At 39.1% G+C, this 18,914-nt stretch overlaps 1 protein-coding gene across 1 annotated transcript; it reads right to left on the reverse strand.

Annotated features, from left to right (window-relative positions):
* Positions 1-429: 429 nt before the first annotated feature.
* Positions 430-15,996, reverse strand: LOC104140088 (inactive pancreatic lipase-related protein 1). Its single transcript, XM_009668621.2, has 13 exons — positions 15,977-15,996; positions 15,540-15,588; positions 14,602-14,756; positions 13,905-14,030; positions 12,369-12,503; positions 11,133-11,241; positions 8,253-8,372; positions 7,900-8,019; positions 6,324-6,442; positions 5,040-5,169; positions 3,737-3,848; positions 1,806-1,973; positions 430-551 (listed from the first exon to the last, which is right to left on the reverse strand). The coding sequence occupies exons 2-13, from the start codon at positions 15,586-15,588 to the stop codon at positions 488-490; spliced, it is 1,407 nt and encodes a 468-aa protein (XP_009666916.1). The 5' UTR covers positions 15,977-15,996; the 3' UTR covers positions 430-487.
* Between the last annotated feature and the right edge of the window lie 2,918 nt (positions 15,997-18,914).

The following is an 18,914-nucleotide window of genomic DNA, read 5'->3' on the forward strand; positions in this document are numbered from 1 at the left end:
GCTTAGCCTTTCGTTTGATCAAGAACATCAGCATCCTTAATCTCTTTCTACTAACAAGCATCCGTCCTTCCTCTTTAGTACTACCCAGTGTGTCTGAAGCCCCTTACAAGATTCTGTTAGTTGCCCCCTTTCCTCTCCTTGTTAAAGTTACTTTGAAGCAGGCTGAAAGCAAGGGGAATTTTTCAGTGGGCTTTGGATCTGTCACTCTTATAGCCACTCTAAAAAAATCTGTTTTGCAAGCTGCCTGTAGAGATATGTTTCTGCAGCCTTTGAGACTGTTATGCATTAAAATTCCCTGGATATTTGGATTGTTAGCATGCCCGAGCAGAGAGGGCTTCTACTTACATGTATGGTTGCATCTAAAGGTGCATTTCATAACTCAGGATGTAAAGCTATGAATATTATAACTATAGTTGTTGCAGACTCCAGTGTTTTATGCATGACTAGCTTTTATTAATAGCAAGATTTGGGGTATTTGAATATGTTGTTAGCAAGCAGTAAGAGTTTGCAGAACATCTTCCCTCACGGTTTCCGAACCACAGAAGTGGAATCTAGAGAAAACAAGAAGATATGAATGCTCTGAGTTGCCTAGATTTGTTCAGATTGTACAAGTGATTTTTTTTTTTTTTTTAAATATAAGCCAACATAATTTGTCCTTTGACATAGCTCTGCTACCTGAGAAGAACACAAAATACTTTGAGTTCCTAAATTTGAAATATTATTGCTGGCAAAAGTATTGAGGGACTGTATTTATTCTGGCTGACTGGCTTCTTTCTTTTTTCCTTTACTGCCCCCCTGAACCCCCCCCCCCAATTTGTGTGGTACCAGCACTAGATAGGTGACAGATGCTTATGCTAGCTACACAAGCCAATAGAAGAGTGAGTGCATATTTACTGAAGCACTCTTTATCAGCAAGATGTTTTGCTAAATAGAAAGTACAACAGAATTTAGGTGCTCCGCTCAGTGGTAATGCTGCTAGGTTTTGATTATTTTGCTTTACTTGAAACTGTCTCCTGTGTCATCTTTCAAGTGATTACATTTCAACTATGAATTTTTATATGGGCCTAAAACCTTTACTGTACCTTCTCATCTAAATTTCCAATCATGGAGTAGCTAAAATGACATAATTGGTCATTTCTGGTCAAGCAAGCAAAAGGTTTTGTTTCAAAAAGTCCAGCTGAATGAGCAAGTTGGATCAGTAAATTAGGCTTCTATAATCTGAGCATCCAAGCCACTTTCCATTGAAGTCTGCAGAAATCAGTTTTAGCCAGTTTCAATAGACTTTAGATTTAGTCTTTAAAGCAGAGCTTCCAAGTATTAGCCTTGTACACTGGAATGGTAAGCCTATTGTTACCATTCATTCTTGTCGAACATGATCTTAAGGACCATCAATATCTGTGGAAAACTTTCACTGAGTTCACCTGACAGTGAGTCAGACATCCTAACGCAAGCTCAGATATGGTAAGCATTTTTGGTAGACAGGGAGTAGGAACTTGGCAAGAACAGTGCTGATAATCCAAGTCAGTGTTAGTTTTTCTTACCAAAGCGTTATAGAGGAAATTTGCTCTTCTAAAGCCTGGAAATATTTTAAATTTTTCTTTGAAATTATTTAAGAAAAAGGACCAAAGTACTAGTAAATGGAGTTATGGATTAACAGTACCTTGAAGGAAATTAAAGGTTTTCTTAGAGTCTTTTTCTTTTAGGGCTTTAAAAACAGCTTGTGTTGTGCAAACGCTTTTACCTCACATATAATCTTGTCTCTTCTCCCAAGTAACTTTCAAGATTGTCACAATGGATATACTTACTCTTCTCCATTTTCTCCAGCTTGCACAGTGACTTTTGCAGCGCCTAGTTCAGGCAAAGTTGGATTTATCCTGTTGTTGTTCCAAAGAAATTTTACCCTCGTAACTCTTCCAACATTAACTTCTACATCAATTAATTTTGTATAAGTACTGCCTGGATTGAGGTATCCGCTTTGAAAAAGAGAAGTTGATAGACATGAGGCATGCTGGCATTTCATATTAGTTACTAATCCAGTCAACTGGTTGGCTGTGGCAGCATGTTAGTAGTATGTTGATAATAAGATCGAGTTTAGCTTATAATATGGTAGCAACGTTATTGTCCGTTTTCCAACATAATTTATTCAAAACCAGTGTTTGTTGGAAGACACAAAGGCAGGTAGGCCTCTTGTGCTGCACTCTTACCTCACCGTGGTGACTCAGTTAAAGGAAAAACCCTGTGGAGAAGTATAGCTTGCTCCCTGTTTGTTATGCTGGGTTTACAGCGAGTTGTGCACATAGATGTAATCTGGTTTAGTGTTAATGAATTTATATGATTCAGATGTTGGATTTGTTTGGGATGGCCAAAAGGATTATCCACCAGCTGTGGTGGTCTCACACAGCAACATGGCTGAGCCAAATGTCTACCTGGTCTTGGGTTACCATATCTTATAATCTGGCATACTAACATAAACAACTACTTAATTCATGTCATGCCAGTGTAGCAAGTTCTAAATGGCAGCAATCTGAGACTGGTAATGGCTTGAGCTACTAAGTCTTGCTGAATAGGAGTCAATACTTCAGTACTGACTTTGCTCCCCACCCCCCATTCCTAGAGTCTGAAGGTGAAGGGCTACTTTCTAAAATTGACCCCTGCTGTACTAAGTCAAGAGACACTAGAATGTGTGATGCTCCTAGAACCATCATTGTAGGCACAGCCTGAGAAGACAGGGTGGGGGGGGGGGGAAAAAGAGAGAACCCAGTAGGATCACCAAGACAAAACCTCTACAGTTTTAATAAGCTTCATGAGAGACAGGTGGTGACATTTTTATTCGTCCTCCAAGCTTTGCACTTCGATTCACCTGCATTCAGGTGAGGATATTCACTCTCTTCTCTGTATTAAATGGCTTGTGGTGGTGGAAGTAATGAGAGAGAGCACAGTTATTTTGCCTCTGTTTCTGTGCTCCACAAAGACCCCTGGTAGGCTATGGCAACACTTAACTGGGAAAGAATTGCTCACTCCCAGGAACTGAATTGGCACAGGCTCTGTGCAGCTGCAAATAGCAGCTCTAGTGTGCTGGAGCCCATTCAACACTGGCAGTCTCATCTCAGGTGACTGCATGCAAACTGAGGTTAACTCATAGCAAACACCTTCTGCTAAACGTGAAGTTATTCTCTGAAGAGGGGAAGGGTTACTGAACAACCACCACCACCACCAGAAGGCATGCTCCCCATTTTTCTTAGTTTCAGCTATTTCAGTTGAAATAAAGAAAAATTCAAACAAACAAAATCACATGAGTCAAGCAAGCAACTTTAGCTTAAGGAGGCAAAGTCATGAACAACAAAAAGTAGATTTTTTTGAAGGAAAACATAAGATAACTTTAGCTGTAAGCAATATTTTACAAAAATAGCAAAGACAAAATGGTTAGAGTTCTGCTAGCATAAATTCAATAACACCTATGTCAGACATCGAACAAGCTACACCAAATTTGTGGTGTAGCCAAGATCACTCCCCCCACCTCCCCCCCCCAGTTAGGAAAGATGAGAGGCTGCGTTCTAACTTTTGCCCTTCAAAAGTAAATCCAGAGTAACTGAATTGTTTCTGCATTTTCATCAGAAAGCTGTACCTGAGGGCAAAATTTGGCTTGTTAAATAGAACCAATTTAAACAAAAGTATTAAAAATACAAATAGAATATTCTATAGGAGAAGTTTCTTTTCTATTAAATGTTGAACTTACTCGAAAATCTGATGCTGCCTTGTGTTCCCATTACTTCCATACAAGGCAATATTTGCATATCCTTTTATATTACTCTTTCCAGAGAGTGTCGCAGATACCTTGTACCTCCAACCTATACAGAAGAAATATAGTAAGCTAAATGTTACCCACAGAAAATAGTCTCCAAAACTTCAAGTCTTGGGATTTTTGGTTAGTATCCTATACTGTAGTTGGAAGCAAAAGAAAATCATCACTCATTGCCTTTCAGCTCAAGGCCACACCCCAGGCTGTCGGGACTGAATGGAGTTACCACAATGTTCTCGCACATGAATCTTTGTGCTCCCTATTTTTCATTGCATTATAGCCGTGCAAAGTAAATATAAAATACTAGCAAATCATATCTGTCATTGTGTCCCAATGTCTATGTAACAACATAAGAGTTGGGTAGAGATTTATGTTACTTTCTGGAAAGACAAAGCTAGTCCATAATGTGGTAGACAGAATACAGGCCTCAGCATTTTGATCATGAAAGTGTAGGAGGAGTGTAAGAACAATAAACTCTGAAGCCAAGGAAAATCCTTTCTGTAAACGGGAATTTACCTTTAGCGTGCAATTAGCAAAAGCAGCTGGTCTCCCTCCCGCTCTTGTTTACAAAGGAGAGGGAGGAGCTGTCTTTTGAGACATTTTAGAATCTGTAGGATAACTTAGATTGTAGAGGACCTCTGGAGGTCATCTGGTCCATCCCCTTCTTGAAGCAGGGCCAACTTCAGTCGGGTTGCTCAGGACCCTGTCTGGTTGACTTTTTGAATATCTCCAAGGATGGAGTTTCCACAGCTTCTCTGGGGCCCTTTTCCTACGTGTAACCACTTTCATTTTGATTCCTTTCTCTTAATTTATAATAAGAGTTTCCCTTGCTGCAACTTCTCTGCATCCTCTCTCCATGCAGTCTGCCTCCCTCTTTTCTATAGCTTCGTTTTGGAAGTTAAAAAGAGAAATTGGATCTCCTACCTCCAGCCTTCTCTTCTTAGGACTAAACAAACCCAGATCTCTTGGCATCTCTTTGCATGTAACGTGTCCCAGCCCCCTAACAGTCTTGGTGGCCTCCACTTGACTCTCTCCAGTTTGTCGACACTGTTTTTGTACTGGAGAGCCCCAAACTGGATATTTATATTGGGGCAGAAGAGGAAAAGACGTGAGGACCAGCCATTGCACTGCTATAAGGTCTGTTCATCTTTTAAAATTAATCATAAGACAGGGGAGTGTGTGTATGTGGGGGAGGAGTGTTTACAAGGACCAGGTAGAAATGGAAACATTTAAGACTCACGAGTAAAATCTTTGGCCTCTCCAGTATTCAGGTAAAGTTTCGTGAGCTGACTTTGAATTTTCCCTTTGTATTTATCTGCGTAGTGACCCATATTTGGGCATCCAGCTTCTGGGCATGGGAAACAGCTTCCCTAGGGAAAACAAGCAGCTCCATTAATAAAGTTATCAAGACAGCTAAGGACCAAAAATAAAAAAAAAATCAGTCATAGTACTTATTTTAACATACCTACCTAATTGAATCTGAATTACAGCAACAACAAATTTCAAGCAATCCTTTCTGTAACTAGAAAAAGCTCATAGAAGCTACCCAACTTTCTTGAAGGCTCTAGTTTTTCATAGCTCCTTATTTTTTTGCATGCCATGTAGCTTACGCCACCCACACCAGTGACATCCTTGAGTAAGTATGAATTAGAATATGGAAGATGAGTTGTCCTTCCCAGCAACTGTTTGATGAGGAAAAAAATGATGTTCTCTTGTATTTTCAGACTGAGTCAACAAGGGCTCTTTGTTCCTTTGAGTTTTGTCTTAAAATTGCGGCTTTCCACCATAGTGACAGAGGCAGGTAGTCACCTCCTCCCAAACTGATCTGAGAAGCCTCTGGCAGATCCTCAAGAGTGGTAAAGTTCATTCTAAGTACTACCTGTTTTTATACTTGTTCTTTACCCTGTTCCCTTCTGCCTGCAGGATATGAGGAGCCTGTTACCTCCCTGCTAACATTAGAACATAGTTCAGTACCTCCAAGCCTGCCACAGGGAAGAGTTCCCTGACCTTGGTCCATAAGCCAATTTGTTTTGTCCCTGAGGCCATCTTAAGTCACCACAGTACTTTGACCATGGACTGACCTTGAGAGGCTATTGCATATTATTTTACTTCCTATTGTTTTGAAAAGAGGATACTTAAACTATATTTGAAAGCTCACTTGCTACAGTATGGGATTCTGCTTATTGCTGTTTGATAAATACAGTCAGTGGAGGGGAGGCACTCTTTACCTGTTCCCTGGTTTGATGCAGCAGACTAGGCCTGGGGAAGCCATACCAGCTCTGGTTAAGTACTTTATGGCTTTCACATCAGCACAGAACCAGAAATACCATTGTTGTGTTGTTACCTTTTCTTGATTTGGTCCATGCCAGCTGTATGAGCTACAGTACTTTTAAGATGCTCCTCACTTCTCTTACAAATGCACTCATTGAGTGCAAGAGAGCATAAATATGCTGAACTTCAGATGCTTAGATAAGAGCCACCGCTTTCAAAATGGTCCATCCTGAGGGTCTGTAAAATAACTTACCGTTTCAAAAGCATCATATGAAGCACAAGCATAGCCTAGAAATCCATCAGGGAAGTTAATACTGTCAGAATAATATTTGTAACTCCGCAAATGATTGCAAGCCATAAAGTCTCGAGTTCCTGTGAAAAGATGCTCCCAGGTTAGTTCTTCATTTCCTCTTAATATATGAAAAAAAGGATATTGACATAGCACTTGCCATATCATTTGAATTCTCCCTTGAGAGTCTTATCGCAGTTCTTGGATCATCAAACTTGAGATTTGAACCTTGTTTTTGTGAGAATTGATGCTCCAAGGAATACTATGGACTCAACATGCATAAAAAGCAAACTTAAAATACCTTGTATAGAATCACTGTGCAGCTCAGCTCATCCCCCTTTTCTCCCCTCGCAAATACTTACTCAAGTGATCTGACTGAGTTTCACAATAGAAATGAGGACTGCATAAAACAGGTCTTTTGTAGGCAACAGTTTGCATTACCATAACAAAAAGAAACCAGATGAAAGGTATTTAACAATGAGCTTCCTAGGGCAATGCTGATTTACTCCAGCTGAGGACTTCAAAACAAAATTATTATTATTATTATTATTTGGGGGATATTTACGGAAGGGAGAATCTCAAAATTTAAATAATGAGTAAGTTATTTCTATTGCTTTCCATAAGTTTTAGAGTAAAAAGAGGATGATATATATGTGTTACAAAACACCATTATTTCTTTGTGCTTCAATTCCCCGTAATTGAGTAACTGATTCCTTGAGTAATTGATAACAAGCTTACTCTGGCAAAAAAACAAAGAAACAAAAAAAAACCACCTCTCCAGCTGCATTGAATAAAACCTGCAGAAGGAGACCAGGTCTCACAAGTAGGTTCTTAGATTCCTAGAGTTTATATACTGAAGGGGGTCATATATTGAAAAGTCTCTGGAGCAGAAAACATATTGTTATATTTTATGAAGTACAATTTAACTTTATGATGCTATATAGAAATTTTCTAATAATAAGAGCTTTTACCAAAAAGGAGAAAACAAAGAACAAACAGAAATGTGTCTGAGTAGCCAATCTTTTTTTAGCTGATTGAAAATAGACACAATGACATTGTTCCTTTGTAACCCAAATTTGTAACAGGTAATTTCAAAACAGAAGCTAATATAAATGTATTGCTGTATCTATGTCAGGAAAATTGCAGCTGAAAAATTGTGTAATAGAAGTAGATGTGAGTATCATTGTCTTATTCCATCCAGTATTGCTCCTCAGTAACTAAATAATAGAAACAAACGTAAATGTGCTGTTACAGACCATTCCAAATTTTGGCACAGTTTAATTAGTGTTTGTTTCTACTATTAGCTACTTCAGAGCAAGCATATTTTTCCAGAAGCAAATCCCTTGTATTATTCATTTTTTGATCCCCGTACGGGAATAAGTTCTGAAACGTGGTATATCTGAACATGTGAAGAGTTTCACTGCACTCTGTGGCTGTCATTGTTGACAGACACACCAACAGCTAATACAAAACACTTGAAATAAGAAAAGTTAAGTCATTACATTTTGAGGGTGACCTTCCTCTGAATTAACATACTTACCTTCCCAGATGCCGTCAAGATCTACAATCTGTGAAAGAGCATTCTTCTGACATCCTGGCATTTGCTCTCCTCCATTTGGATAAAAATCAAGATGTCCTATAGCCAAGCTCATTCCAAAACCTAAAATATTTAAAGCAGGGGTACATACATTTTAAATGAATATTGTCTCATACATACAGCTGCTGGCATGAAGTTTGACTGTAGTACTTTAGAACATGAGCTCCTAGTGACTGGAATGGTATTTTTGTTACATCTGTACAGCACCTAGCACAACTGAGTCATGATGAATGAGTAGGACACTCAAGTGCCACAGAGCATAAATAAGTAAGTAATAATGCGAGGTGAACGCTCACCCAAATAGGGGATTGTGGGAGCTCCGTCAGTGTGAATAACATCAACAAACTCTGCATCAGACTTATCCAGTCTGACTCCAACTGGAGTGCCTTGAAAATAAGGTTGAGCAGGGTCTAGTCCTGAAAGGAAAATATTTGTGTTACATATAGATAAGGAGATAGAGATGTGCCATTTTATGTAACAGCATGATTATATATAATTAATGTCACATTTATAGCTCTCTATGGCTCCTCATATCTAAAGAGTATGCATGTTAAAAATGGGATGACATGCTTTCACTTAGCAGATGGTTTAGGGTGGAATCCCAGGTAGGAGAAATGCTTATGCGTATGAAACCTATTGAGTTTTACTGATTATATCAATATTGAATTCCAGCGCTTGAATATCAATTATTATTTTAAGCAAAGTTTAACTAGAAATAAAATGTTGCCCAAATTGAGGTTACTGTGTCTGCATCCCGTATAGCTCATCTATGTGATTTCTAGAGTACCTCGTTTGAATAGTTCAGGAGTTGATACTCGTAGTACTGCCAAGTGCTTGGAACTATTGAAAACCAATGTGCCTACTTGTGGCACCAATCCAGATTTTGGAACTTAGTTCTCAAGTGTCTAGTTTTGAAATCATGATCTTTGCTTCTGATCCTAGCACGAAATGGTATTCATTTGCTCCCCAAATTGCTTCAGCAATTTGAGGAGCTTGTACAGTCTTGCAGATAACAAAACATATATTATCTTACACTTGCATCTCTTATTGTCCTTGGGGAGCAGATTTAGTTTTGCTTTTAGATGCATTTTGGTAGACTATTAAGCTACAAAACTGCTAGTCCAAGGTTCAGCAAGCCCAAAATCCCTGAGGAAATGTAATTCAAAAAGATTGTTAATAACACCTGAAATGTCTTTTGTGTCTGAAAAGTCACTCTGTTCAATGCACACTGCCCTCCCCTACTGCCTATATGATGAATAAGGAGATCAAACAAATAGCTTTAAGTTTTGTAAGCGTTGAACAAGTTAAAAAAAATTGCTGAGCAGTGCACACTGCAGGATGAATTACCTGTACTTTGAAGAGGAGTGGGTTTATCACAAGTTTATGTGACAGTACCTCTTTTCAATTTTCTTTTCTGGGAGAGTACTGAATGTATTTTAAAATAGTCAAAATGTAGTTTGTGCTTCATGAGGCGTCTGGAATACCTCTTTTAGAAATGAATACATATGGTAATAAATGTGCATATTTGATTGCCATGGGCTTTTTTTAAGAGTCACTTAAACAACTTAGGAAAGGCAAGGGCTATTCCTTGAAGAAAGGTGTGGTGACATGGTAAATGGTTATTCAGAATCTGTGTTGCTCTGGTGCTCCTGCTGCAGGTCGAAGCTGCTGTGCTAAGAAAGCCTGCTCTTCTAAGGAACTTCTTCTTGCCTCCCTGGAGTAAAAATTCTCAGCATTTAAGTCTTGTAAGTAACAGTGTTGCAAAATGGTGAGGTTCCTTCAAGAGTTATTTGCTCTCAGCTAGTTTGGACAGAGTGCAGGTGACAAATGCTGAAAAATGCTGAAAAATTAAAACTTGCTGTTTGATCTCCTGACATACCATGCGGGAAGATCAAAACTCTTCTGGTCAATAGTCACAGAGGCTTGATCAATTATGTCTTATAAGACCAAGAGACCATTTTTTAGCCCAGTGGAGAATGTCCGTAGTATTCATATTCAGGGTGACATTTGGGCAGCTCTAAAGCAAACCAGATCCAAAAATATCTGCTTTAAAAGAACTAAACAGGAAAAGCCAAGCCAGTAGTAAAGAGAAAAAACACCTCTGCTTTCTTACTTTCTCAAAGCTCAGTGTGTGTAACTCACAACAGGGAAAGACAATAGAGCAATTCAGTGCTAGCAAGACGAAAATTGAATCAGTATAGCTTACTAAAAAGGAAGAGAACAAGTTCATATTCATTTAAAGTGTCTCAGCTCGGAACTGTTAGCAAAACTGATAGCAAAACAATGGTACAAAATAACCAACTGCTCACTGCTGTGTTTCTAGCATGCTTTGGAGGGGTCTGCAAGCAGTGGGTGACAAACACCAGATGTGCTGCTATATAACAGGCCAGAATAATGAAAGATGGGGATGGCAGGAGAGAATCTACCAGGCTGAGGAAGATGGAAACTTTCTTGGTCTGTTATATTATAGTAGTGTTGGACAAATAATTTAGAAACCATTTATTAAAGCAGGTTCGGGTTGTACATTAATTATTGTGAGTTTGTTTTTAGCAGTCTCAGTGGAATGTTGATATGTTGTGAAATCACTTTTGTGCTACTCCAGATTAGAGTTAGTCTGGCGCTAGTGTGGGCACGTTATAGGCCTACATCTGAAATTCAGGTGGCGGTAGAGGAATCCTGCCAAAAGGAGAAGAAAGCAACTGTCCTGCCATGGGGACAAAGTCCTGATACAGATAATCACTTTCTGCCCATTCACAGGGACAAAACCAGCCCTTAGGTAATGTAGTTTCAGACACATTTTTCAAGGAGCACAAACTGCTACCTCCAGTGATGTTGCTGGGTTAGAACACCAGAGAGCTTTATAGTGATTGCTGCAACCATAAAGGCGCATGACCAAGTCAGCTGATGTTGTTGAAAGGAACATTTGGGCTCTTTCAGCTCTATGGAGCCTTTATATTGCTGTGTAAACATACGCACACAGAATAACCATCAAATTGGGCTGTTTTCCCACACTTACCGGAGTACTGCTCCAGGTTGCACTGGGAGAAGAGAGTAAGTTCTATATTGCCCAAACTACCTTTGACTAAACTACAGGCCACAGTCAGATACAATTGTAGGAGAAAATTGGCAGCAACATGTTGCTAAGCAGTGGTATCTTTCTTAATTCACTGACTTACCAGTTATTCTTCCAATCCCTGGCCTCCTTCTCCCAGCCTCACCTGCCGCATGCGCTCCAAGGCTGTGACCAATTATGTGGACATTAGCTGGAGAGTAACCAAATTTTTCCTGAGGAAAATAGTAATGTAAAAAAAATAAGATTTCCATTTTCACCAGCACTAGGGAGGAGTAAAGAAGGGCCAAAAAGCTACTTCTAGTTTGACTACAGACTCAGAGCCCAGTCCACAATGGACTTCTAGAGAATTTCAGCATCTATTTGCTGGTTTAGGTACTTACATCCGAAATTTAGTTTTTCAAAACACTTTACTCAGCTGCTGCCCTCATTTGGAGGGTCCTGTCTCTGATAGAGTCCTGAGAGGCTCTGCATCTTTTTTAAATTCTAGAGCCATGAAGATTCACAGAATGCTTATCTGAATTGCAAGATTCAACTTAGCCAGGATTCTTAGCTACATCTAGCAGGTCAGATGTCACATAAGCTTGAGGTGAAGACAAAAAGCCTTTTGGGATTATAATTCGGTGGCTAGATGCAGATGTAGAGAGCGAGCCATGGGTTAGAGCACTCCTAACCCCAGCATACTAGATATTTTAATAACTCAGAGGTCTCCATGGGAAACGTGATCAGAGCACTTAGACTAAAGTCTAAGACTAAAGCAAAGGTTTGAACCACGCCTCGTTTCCTATGTGAAGTGTCTTCTCTTTGCACAGATGGCTATGAAAGGGGGCATATAGCACCTTCTGTAGATTTAGGCACTGTGTACAACGGCTTTCCTCTGGGGCAGCTGGGAAGTTCCTATTTGTTCTCAAACATTTTTGCTCACCTGGGAGGTAGCAATTGTTCCCCCGTTGTGCTAGCTGCCAGCTGGTTTACTGGCAATCTTAAGAGCTGTTTTGTAGATTTTGTTGCCATGAGAAGGCAGTTTGCTATGTTCATTATTTCTGCATATTTAAAACTCTGCAACTCTTTACATCTGTTAACATGTATGGAGTAGCTATTCAGCTGTACTATGGGGATATCTGGTAGAGATTCATATCTGTAAGTTACCTAACCCTCCTGTTATATTTCTGTCACTTGAAAAAAACAGATCTATTGTTTTCAGCAGAACTTCTAAAACAGTCACTGAGTAGGAAAACATGCTTTTTGCTGGTTACATGCACACTGCATACTTAAAAGTTCCTAAATCATATTTTTTAAATCAATATTATTGATCAATAGTTTGCAACCAGAAGATTCTTACCATAAGAACATTTACAAAATAAGCTACTTCAGCGCCTACAACACGGATGTTGTTTGATGCCTGGGTGTACTGACATCTTGAGCCTTTTTTCCAGTCTACGCAGATACAGTTCACATCTTCCACTGTAAACATCCTCTGGTTTGTAAAAACAAAAGTGAAAACCAAACAGTTGCACAGTAAATACAATCTGAAATTGATTTATATTGCTTACTGTAGCCAAACTCCTAAATACTGTATCAATTCCTATGAAAGCATTTTAAGAAACAAAGTCTTAGTGTGTATCTGTGGTCTGCTTGCACACAGGCACATGTGTTCTCACACGATATTGAAATAGGCTGGTATACTGCAGTAATGGTCACACTATCATTTCAAATGCCTAAAGCAGTAGTTTTCTGCAGAGGGGAAAATAGGATGAATACTGGTACTTGTAAGTTTCAATTTCAGTCAAGCCATGTAAGTAGCATTAAAGAAGAGCTCTACTCATGTACTGATTCGCTCAAGTGATTTAAAAGTACATCTTTACTTATAATTTCAATTAAAACTTTCATTTTTCATAATTAAAATCAAGAATGTTTTCATGTTATGGATTCTTAGAAAAGAGAGTGCATGTGTTTTGTAAAGAGGGTGCATAAATTGCTGCTGTCAGTGAATATTCATTTCAGATTTGTAGCTTTATTTTGGCATGTGCACATATGTGCAGATACTTAGTTATCTGCCACAGAATCTGAAGCTGTGCTTTTCTCCTCTGAGCTGGATTGTTTTGTTAGGTATATTTTGCTTTAGCAGCTCTGATATATTTATTCTACTTTCCTTTATGTTGAGACATAGAAAAGCAAGCAAAGCAAGTTACAACTAGCAAAGGACAGAAAAGGCAATAGAAGTGTCTATGTATATATTAGAAATGGTAAAAATGAAGGTACTATTACTTAATAAGAAGGAGAACAAACAACAGATACACACAGGAAGGCTGAAGTACTCACAGCCTTTTTACTCTATTCTTCATTTAAAAAGATTCATTGAGACTGGATGCTTTTGAAATAAATTGGAATATTGTGATAAAATCCCAGGCCAGAATAAGAAAAGAAATTGAAGTTTTATTTCAAGTCTGTAGGGCCTAATGAAAATCAACCAAAAGGATTTAATGGGACTAGCTGAGCAAAATGTGAGCTATTTGTAACCATCTTTTTGACTGTGAGGTTCCAGAGATGAGTTCCCTCATTCCTAAGCAACATCTTGCGTCAGGATTTATGTTGTTTTTATCACAAATCGAGCAAATCTGACACTGATCGAGCAAATCATTTTCACTCACTTCACTTATGAGCAGAATGTGGTTCGTTTGGCCTGAAGTTTTTCCTCAAGGTGCAGAGCTACATATTTAAGTTGCTGACATTTTGAAAAGTTTTCCCCCTTCTTACTAGTTTTAAGTGGCATGAGAGAAATTGGTTAGAAATAGAGAAAACAGACAATTTATAGGAATGTATTATAAATGCAAACTACGGAAATTCACAAGGATAGGATTTTCTTTACGGTACATACCTTGCACATGTCTGACAGCCAATTTTCTTCTCCTTTGTCTATAAATCCATGTATAATAAATCTGGTTTTCCTGCTTGCAGCAAAATTTGAGCGCTCGATTGTTGAGGCGTCAAGTGCGGAGATCTCCTATTTTGGATATTGAGTTATTAAACATTTAAATTGGTTTTCTGTAAAGAGCTTATTAAAATTGTAATGGAAATAGAAAATACTTGTTATTGAAGACTAGAACTGTATTCATTTGCATAGGCATTTAAATATTATCTAACACTAAGGTCATCTACAAGTATTCACATGACTGTGGCTTAGGGTTTGCTTCTCCATTAAAACCAAGGCAAGCTTTGTCATTTACCTTGGGGCAGCTAAGACTTTACTTTTAATATGTTTTCCTCGTATGTGGAAACAATTACTCAACAACTTTAAGGATGCACAGTTTCCTAGAACTTCTCAGTGGTTTTACAGAAAAAGCGATGTGTGTTGCTTCATGAGGGCTGGTGGAGAGTTTCTTTGCTGTAGCAAAAGAACTGTCAGTAAGAATTCTGACCCACAGACTTTTCTAAGGAGTTGGAAAAGGTTATCTCTGGAATAAACTGGAGAGATGGCCATTTCTAACATTTCGCAGGAACACTGTTAGCTTGAGTCTGTGTTTGTGTTCTTTTTGCACGTGATCTGATAATGTTTAAACCACAATAGTTCTTACTTGATAGTTATCAGGATTTTCTCTTGTGTATAGGAGGAAGCGGGTGTCTATCTTTTCTGGACTCCAGGGTAACTTATAGACAGGTCTTTCCACAGTTCCAGACCATGGTATATCATCTGAGAAACAACCAAGCCGATCATAGCAAACTTCTTTGCCTGTAGCACAGAGATTAGATCATTAACATGAGAATGAGCAAAGAAGCGGAGTAGTCCAGTCATAAAACATAGCATCTTCTTTCTAGTCATCTCTTGGTCTGCTGAAACTCCTACAGTTAAAATAAAGCAAAGACCAACAGTTGCTCTCTCAGCTCGGTAAAGGCTGCAGTTTACCGCAAGGAAAGCAGCCACCCCATTGCCAGTACGTAGAGAAGATATTCAGTGGAGTTCCTGTACCCTACCTTGGGTATCTTTCTTCAGCTGTCTTTTGCCTAACTCAAAGACAGCTGATCAATTTCTCCTAATGCCAAGCCAAGATATTGCAAATAATCAACAATAACCTGAGACTGTGCTGAGCAGCCGACCATATTGTACCTGAGAATTTTTATACAAGCCAATGCCTTTGACTGAATATAAAGCTATGTCCCCATTGGACTGTCCCCTCCTTGATTTTTACCGCATTTCCAACACTGAAGAAGAGTACAAGTAATTGTTTCCTAACACCTTGGTCTGGTAGAGAAGACAAGTGCAATAGGTTTGCTTTGAGATAGAAAACACTTGTATTTCTAATTGCATGGCCTTAGGTTGGGATTTCCAGAGGGGAGAAGAGAAAGGACAACCCCCCCCACCCTCTCCCCCCCACACTCATCTCACTGTTCATGTGTAGGAATGAGTACAATGTAACCCCAGTCAGTAAATGTAGAGACACTATAGCATAGAATAATATCTCATGAAATACAACAGTGTAGAAAGTCGGTATTAAAACTAATCCCACATTCTTACCTCTGGCTGTGCTGAGCAGAAACAGTGCAAGTATCCAAATTCCAAGCATCTACAACAGTAAAAAAAGAAACAGCTAAGACTTGCTAACCTACCTGATTAGCAAGCACACCTAGCTTTAGTGTGCTGAATTTTTGTCATGGTGAAAAGGATCCTTTGTCTTCTCTGCAACCTGAATCTGTGACTGTCTCATGTGTGAGACATATATGAGTCAGTTTTACCTTAGCTAGCGCCAGTAGGGATTGTGGGGCTGCAAAAACTACTAAAGGCTCATAGCTGAGGTCCAGAGTGACTTCTCTGCAGTCTACACTGCTCTTGGGATGTATTTGAGCTACTTTAACATAAAGACATCAATGAGTGACAGCCCTGCCTTTGAACTGCTGTATCTCAGGAAGGCATTTACCTGACAAGGTAATAAAAAAATGAACCCAACTACTTACAGTGCAGCCTTGAAGCTCCATCCACTAACTAACACACTTTACACGCACTTTTATAATATGCTTTATCCTTGGAAACATTCCCAGAAAGATATGAAAATTTGTTTATTTCAGATTATAGTTTATGGTTAATTTGGAGAACCTCTTTAACTGGTGATTGCTGTAACAGCTCAAGAATGCATAGACATAGATTTCTTCAGCTGATGTGCCGGACTCCAGAATAAGATTGGAGATCTAAAAGTAGGGTAATTTGAGTTAGCACATTCCCAAGAAGCAACACGTCATTGGTGGGACATTAGAAAGAATTAGAAAGGATTACGTGGGTCTGAGTGGCAGTGCATTTAGGGGATTGTTTTAGTTGGGATGGCTTATTTTTTTGAGACATTGTTGTATGGTTGCAATATAGGGGTCAACTAGGGGATTTACTGGGGGACCACATAGGCTTTAAGTCCCCTTCCCTGCCCTCTGTAAAGTGAATTTAGATGTGGAATGGTCCTATGCTTCTGGGTCCTTGGTGGCCATTTCCCGATGTCAGCTCAGTTCAGAGAAGCCTCCTACATTTAGGAAAACTTCTTTGTGGGACTGGTAGCTTTTTTCACAGTGAAAGAGGCTGATCTCCTGGTATCCCTTTCATTTCCTCATTGAAATACTGGGATAAAGAAGGACAGTTATCTATCTCTTTGAACTCTTCCTATATTCCCCATATAACCCAAGTCTTGGGAAGATCCTCGTCCTGAGAAAATCCTGAGTGATAAACTGAGAGCAAACATGCTGGAAATACACAGCAAGAACATACAAAATTCCCCCAGCCATTGAGAAATGGCTGCTTTGCAGTGTGAAGCTTTGTAACAGGACTGCAGAACTCAGTAGGTAATTTTGTAAAAGACATCAGCTAAAAGATCAAATACAGTTCTGTGCAAATGGACTAGGTCTAGGAACCCCTTAGTCTTATTTATTCCTAGGAAAAGGGCATAAGTGAACTCAAGAAGAAAACTGACCTCAGTTAATTCCTCATCTGAAAAGCTTTATCAACCTAGCCATGCTTTTTGGCTATGGCCGCATACCTGATATTTCCTAATCTCCACCTGTGTGAAAGACCAGATGGATATCAGCTGTGCGCATATGTATCTCACTGCTATCATTAATAGTATTTTTAAACAGTAGTAAAGATACTTTTTTTTTTAAAAACCTTGCTTTCAAGCTAGGTTATCCCATCCTCAGTTGAAGTAGCACTACATTTTGAAAATAAGTCCATAGCAATGGTACAGGAGAATCTGCAGATGTCCTAGTACAATGATGAGTTTTATTAAACACTTCTTCAAACTGAGGAAGGAACAGCCTTTCCCATGCACTTTTTGAGCTGATGAAAAAGATTTGAGTTAGGTTTTATCATAATTAGTCTTAAAGGAGCTGTTATAGAAAAAGGCCTGAAATAGATAGATGAGAGCAATGGATTTTACATGCTACAGGAAGGCCATAGCTTTCTTCTGGAACATGGCGTAGTGCTTCCCGGCATTGTTAACACTTCCTTTACCACCTGTAAAATCTCCAAGTGACTTGCAGTACTCATGACTGCAGATCTCTCTTGGATAAACCCCAGACTAGTGTTTAATTACATTTTTAATTTTGTATAGCCTTTGTTTATAGTAAACTTGGCACAGTTTACTATACAATATACAAGAATACTGTACTGGTTGTTTTTTTTAACTTTTGTTCTTTTTGTTAATCATTTTATTCAAACATTTATACTCATTAGAAATACATTTTTAATACTGTATTTCTATTGATATCCACTGAAATTTAATTTATATACCTCAATGCTTGTTCATTATTTCTCAGACATAGGGAAATGGGAAAAAACAAAAGATTAACTCATTTTCTGTTTTCTTCCTGTTCATTAATTTAGAATTTGTTACACTTGGAAGAATATCCACTGCCTCAGTCTCCCAGAGCTTGAAGTGACTCACATACGTCATGCTTTGCAGAGCAGTAGTGTTCATTTTAATGTCAAATAGTCAATCCTAGTATTTGTAAAGCCTGGAGTTATTCAAAGTCTTTTTAGAAAACCATTTTTAACACCCTTTCCTGGGGCTGAGTACTTTCCTGGAGGAAATGATTTGGTCAAACCGTTATCTACTGTGCTAGATATAGAAATATCTGAATTAAATTGCATATTTTCTCTCTCTCTACATATATAAATGTGTGTGTGTGTGTATATGTGTGTGTGTGTGTGTGTGTGTATATTTATATACACACATGCATATATATGCACATTCAGGAGGTTGAACTATGTGATCTGTGATTTACATACATTAACCCATGAAACAGTGAAATATGAGGGATGGATACTACACTTCACAGAGTAACAGAATAGTTGAAATTGGAAGGGACCTTGGAGATCATCTAGACTGATCCACCTGCTCAAGTAGGGTCACCTAGACCAGGTTGCCCAGGACTGCTAATGGTGTTTGAATATCTTCAAGGATGGGGGCTCCACAACCTCTCTGGGCAACCTGTTCCAATGCTCTGTCACCCTCACAGTAAAACAGTATTTTCTCATATTCAGACCGAACGTCCTGTGTTTCAGTTTGTGCCCACTGCCTCTCGTCCTGTTACTGGACACTACTGAAAGCAGTTTAGTTCTGTCTTCTTTAAACCCTCCCTCAGATATTTATGTGTATTCATAAGATCCCCCCCTCGGTCTTCTCTTCTCCAGGCGGAACAGTCCCAGCTCTCTCAGCCTTTCATCATATGAGAGATGCTCCAGTCTCTTCATCCAATCTCCTTTGCAGGACTTGCTCCAATAGCTCCATATCTCTCTTTTACTGGGAAGCCTAGCACTGGACACAGCACTCCAGATGTGGCCTCACCAGGGCTGAGTAGAGGGGAAGGATCACCTCCCTCCACCTGCTGGCAGCACCCTTCCTAATGCAGCCCAGGA

This window comes from Struthio camelus, chromosome 7 (assembly GCF_040807025.1).
Source record: "Struthio camelus isolate bStrCam1 chromosome 7, bStrCam1.hap1, whole genome shotgun sequence".
Classification (NCBI taxonomy): domain Eukaryota; kingdom Metazoa; phylum Chordata; class Aves; order Struthioniformes; family Struthionidae; genus Struthio; species Struthio camelus.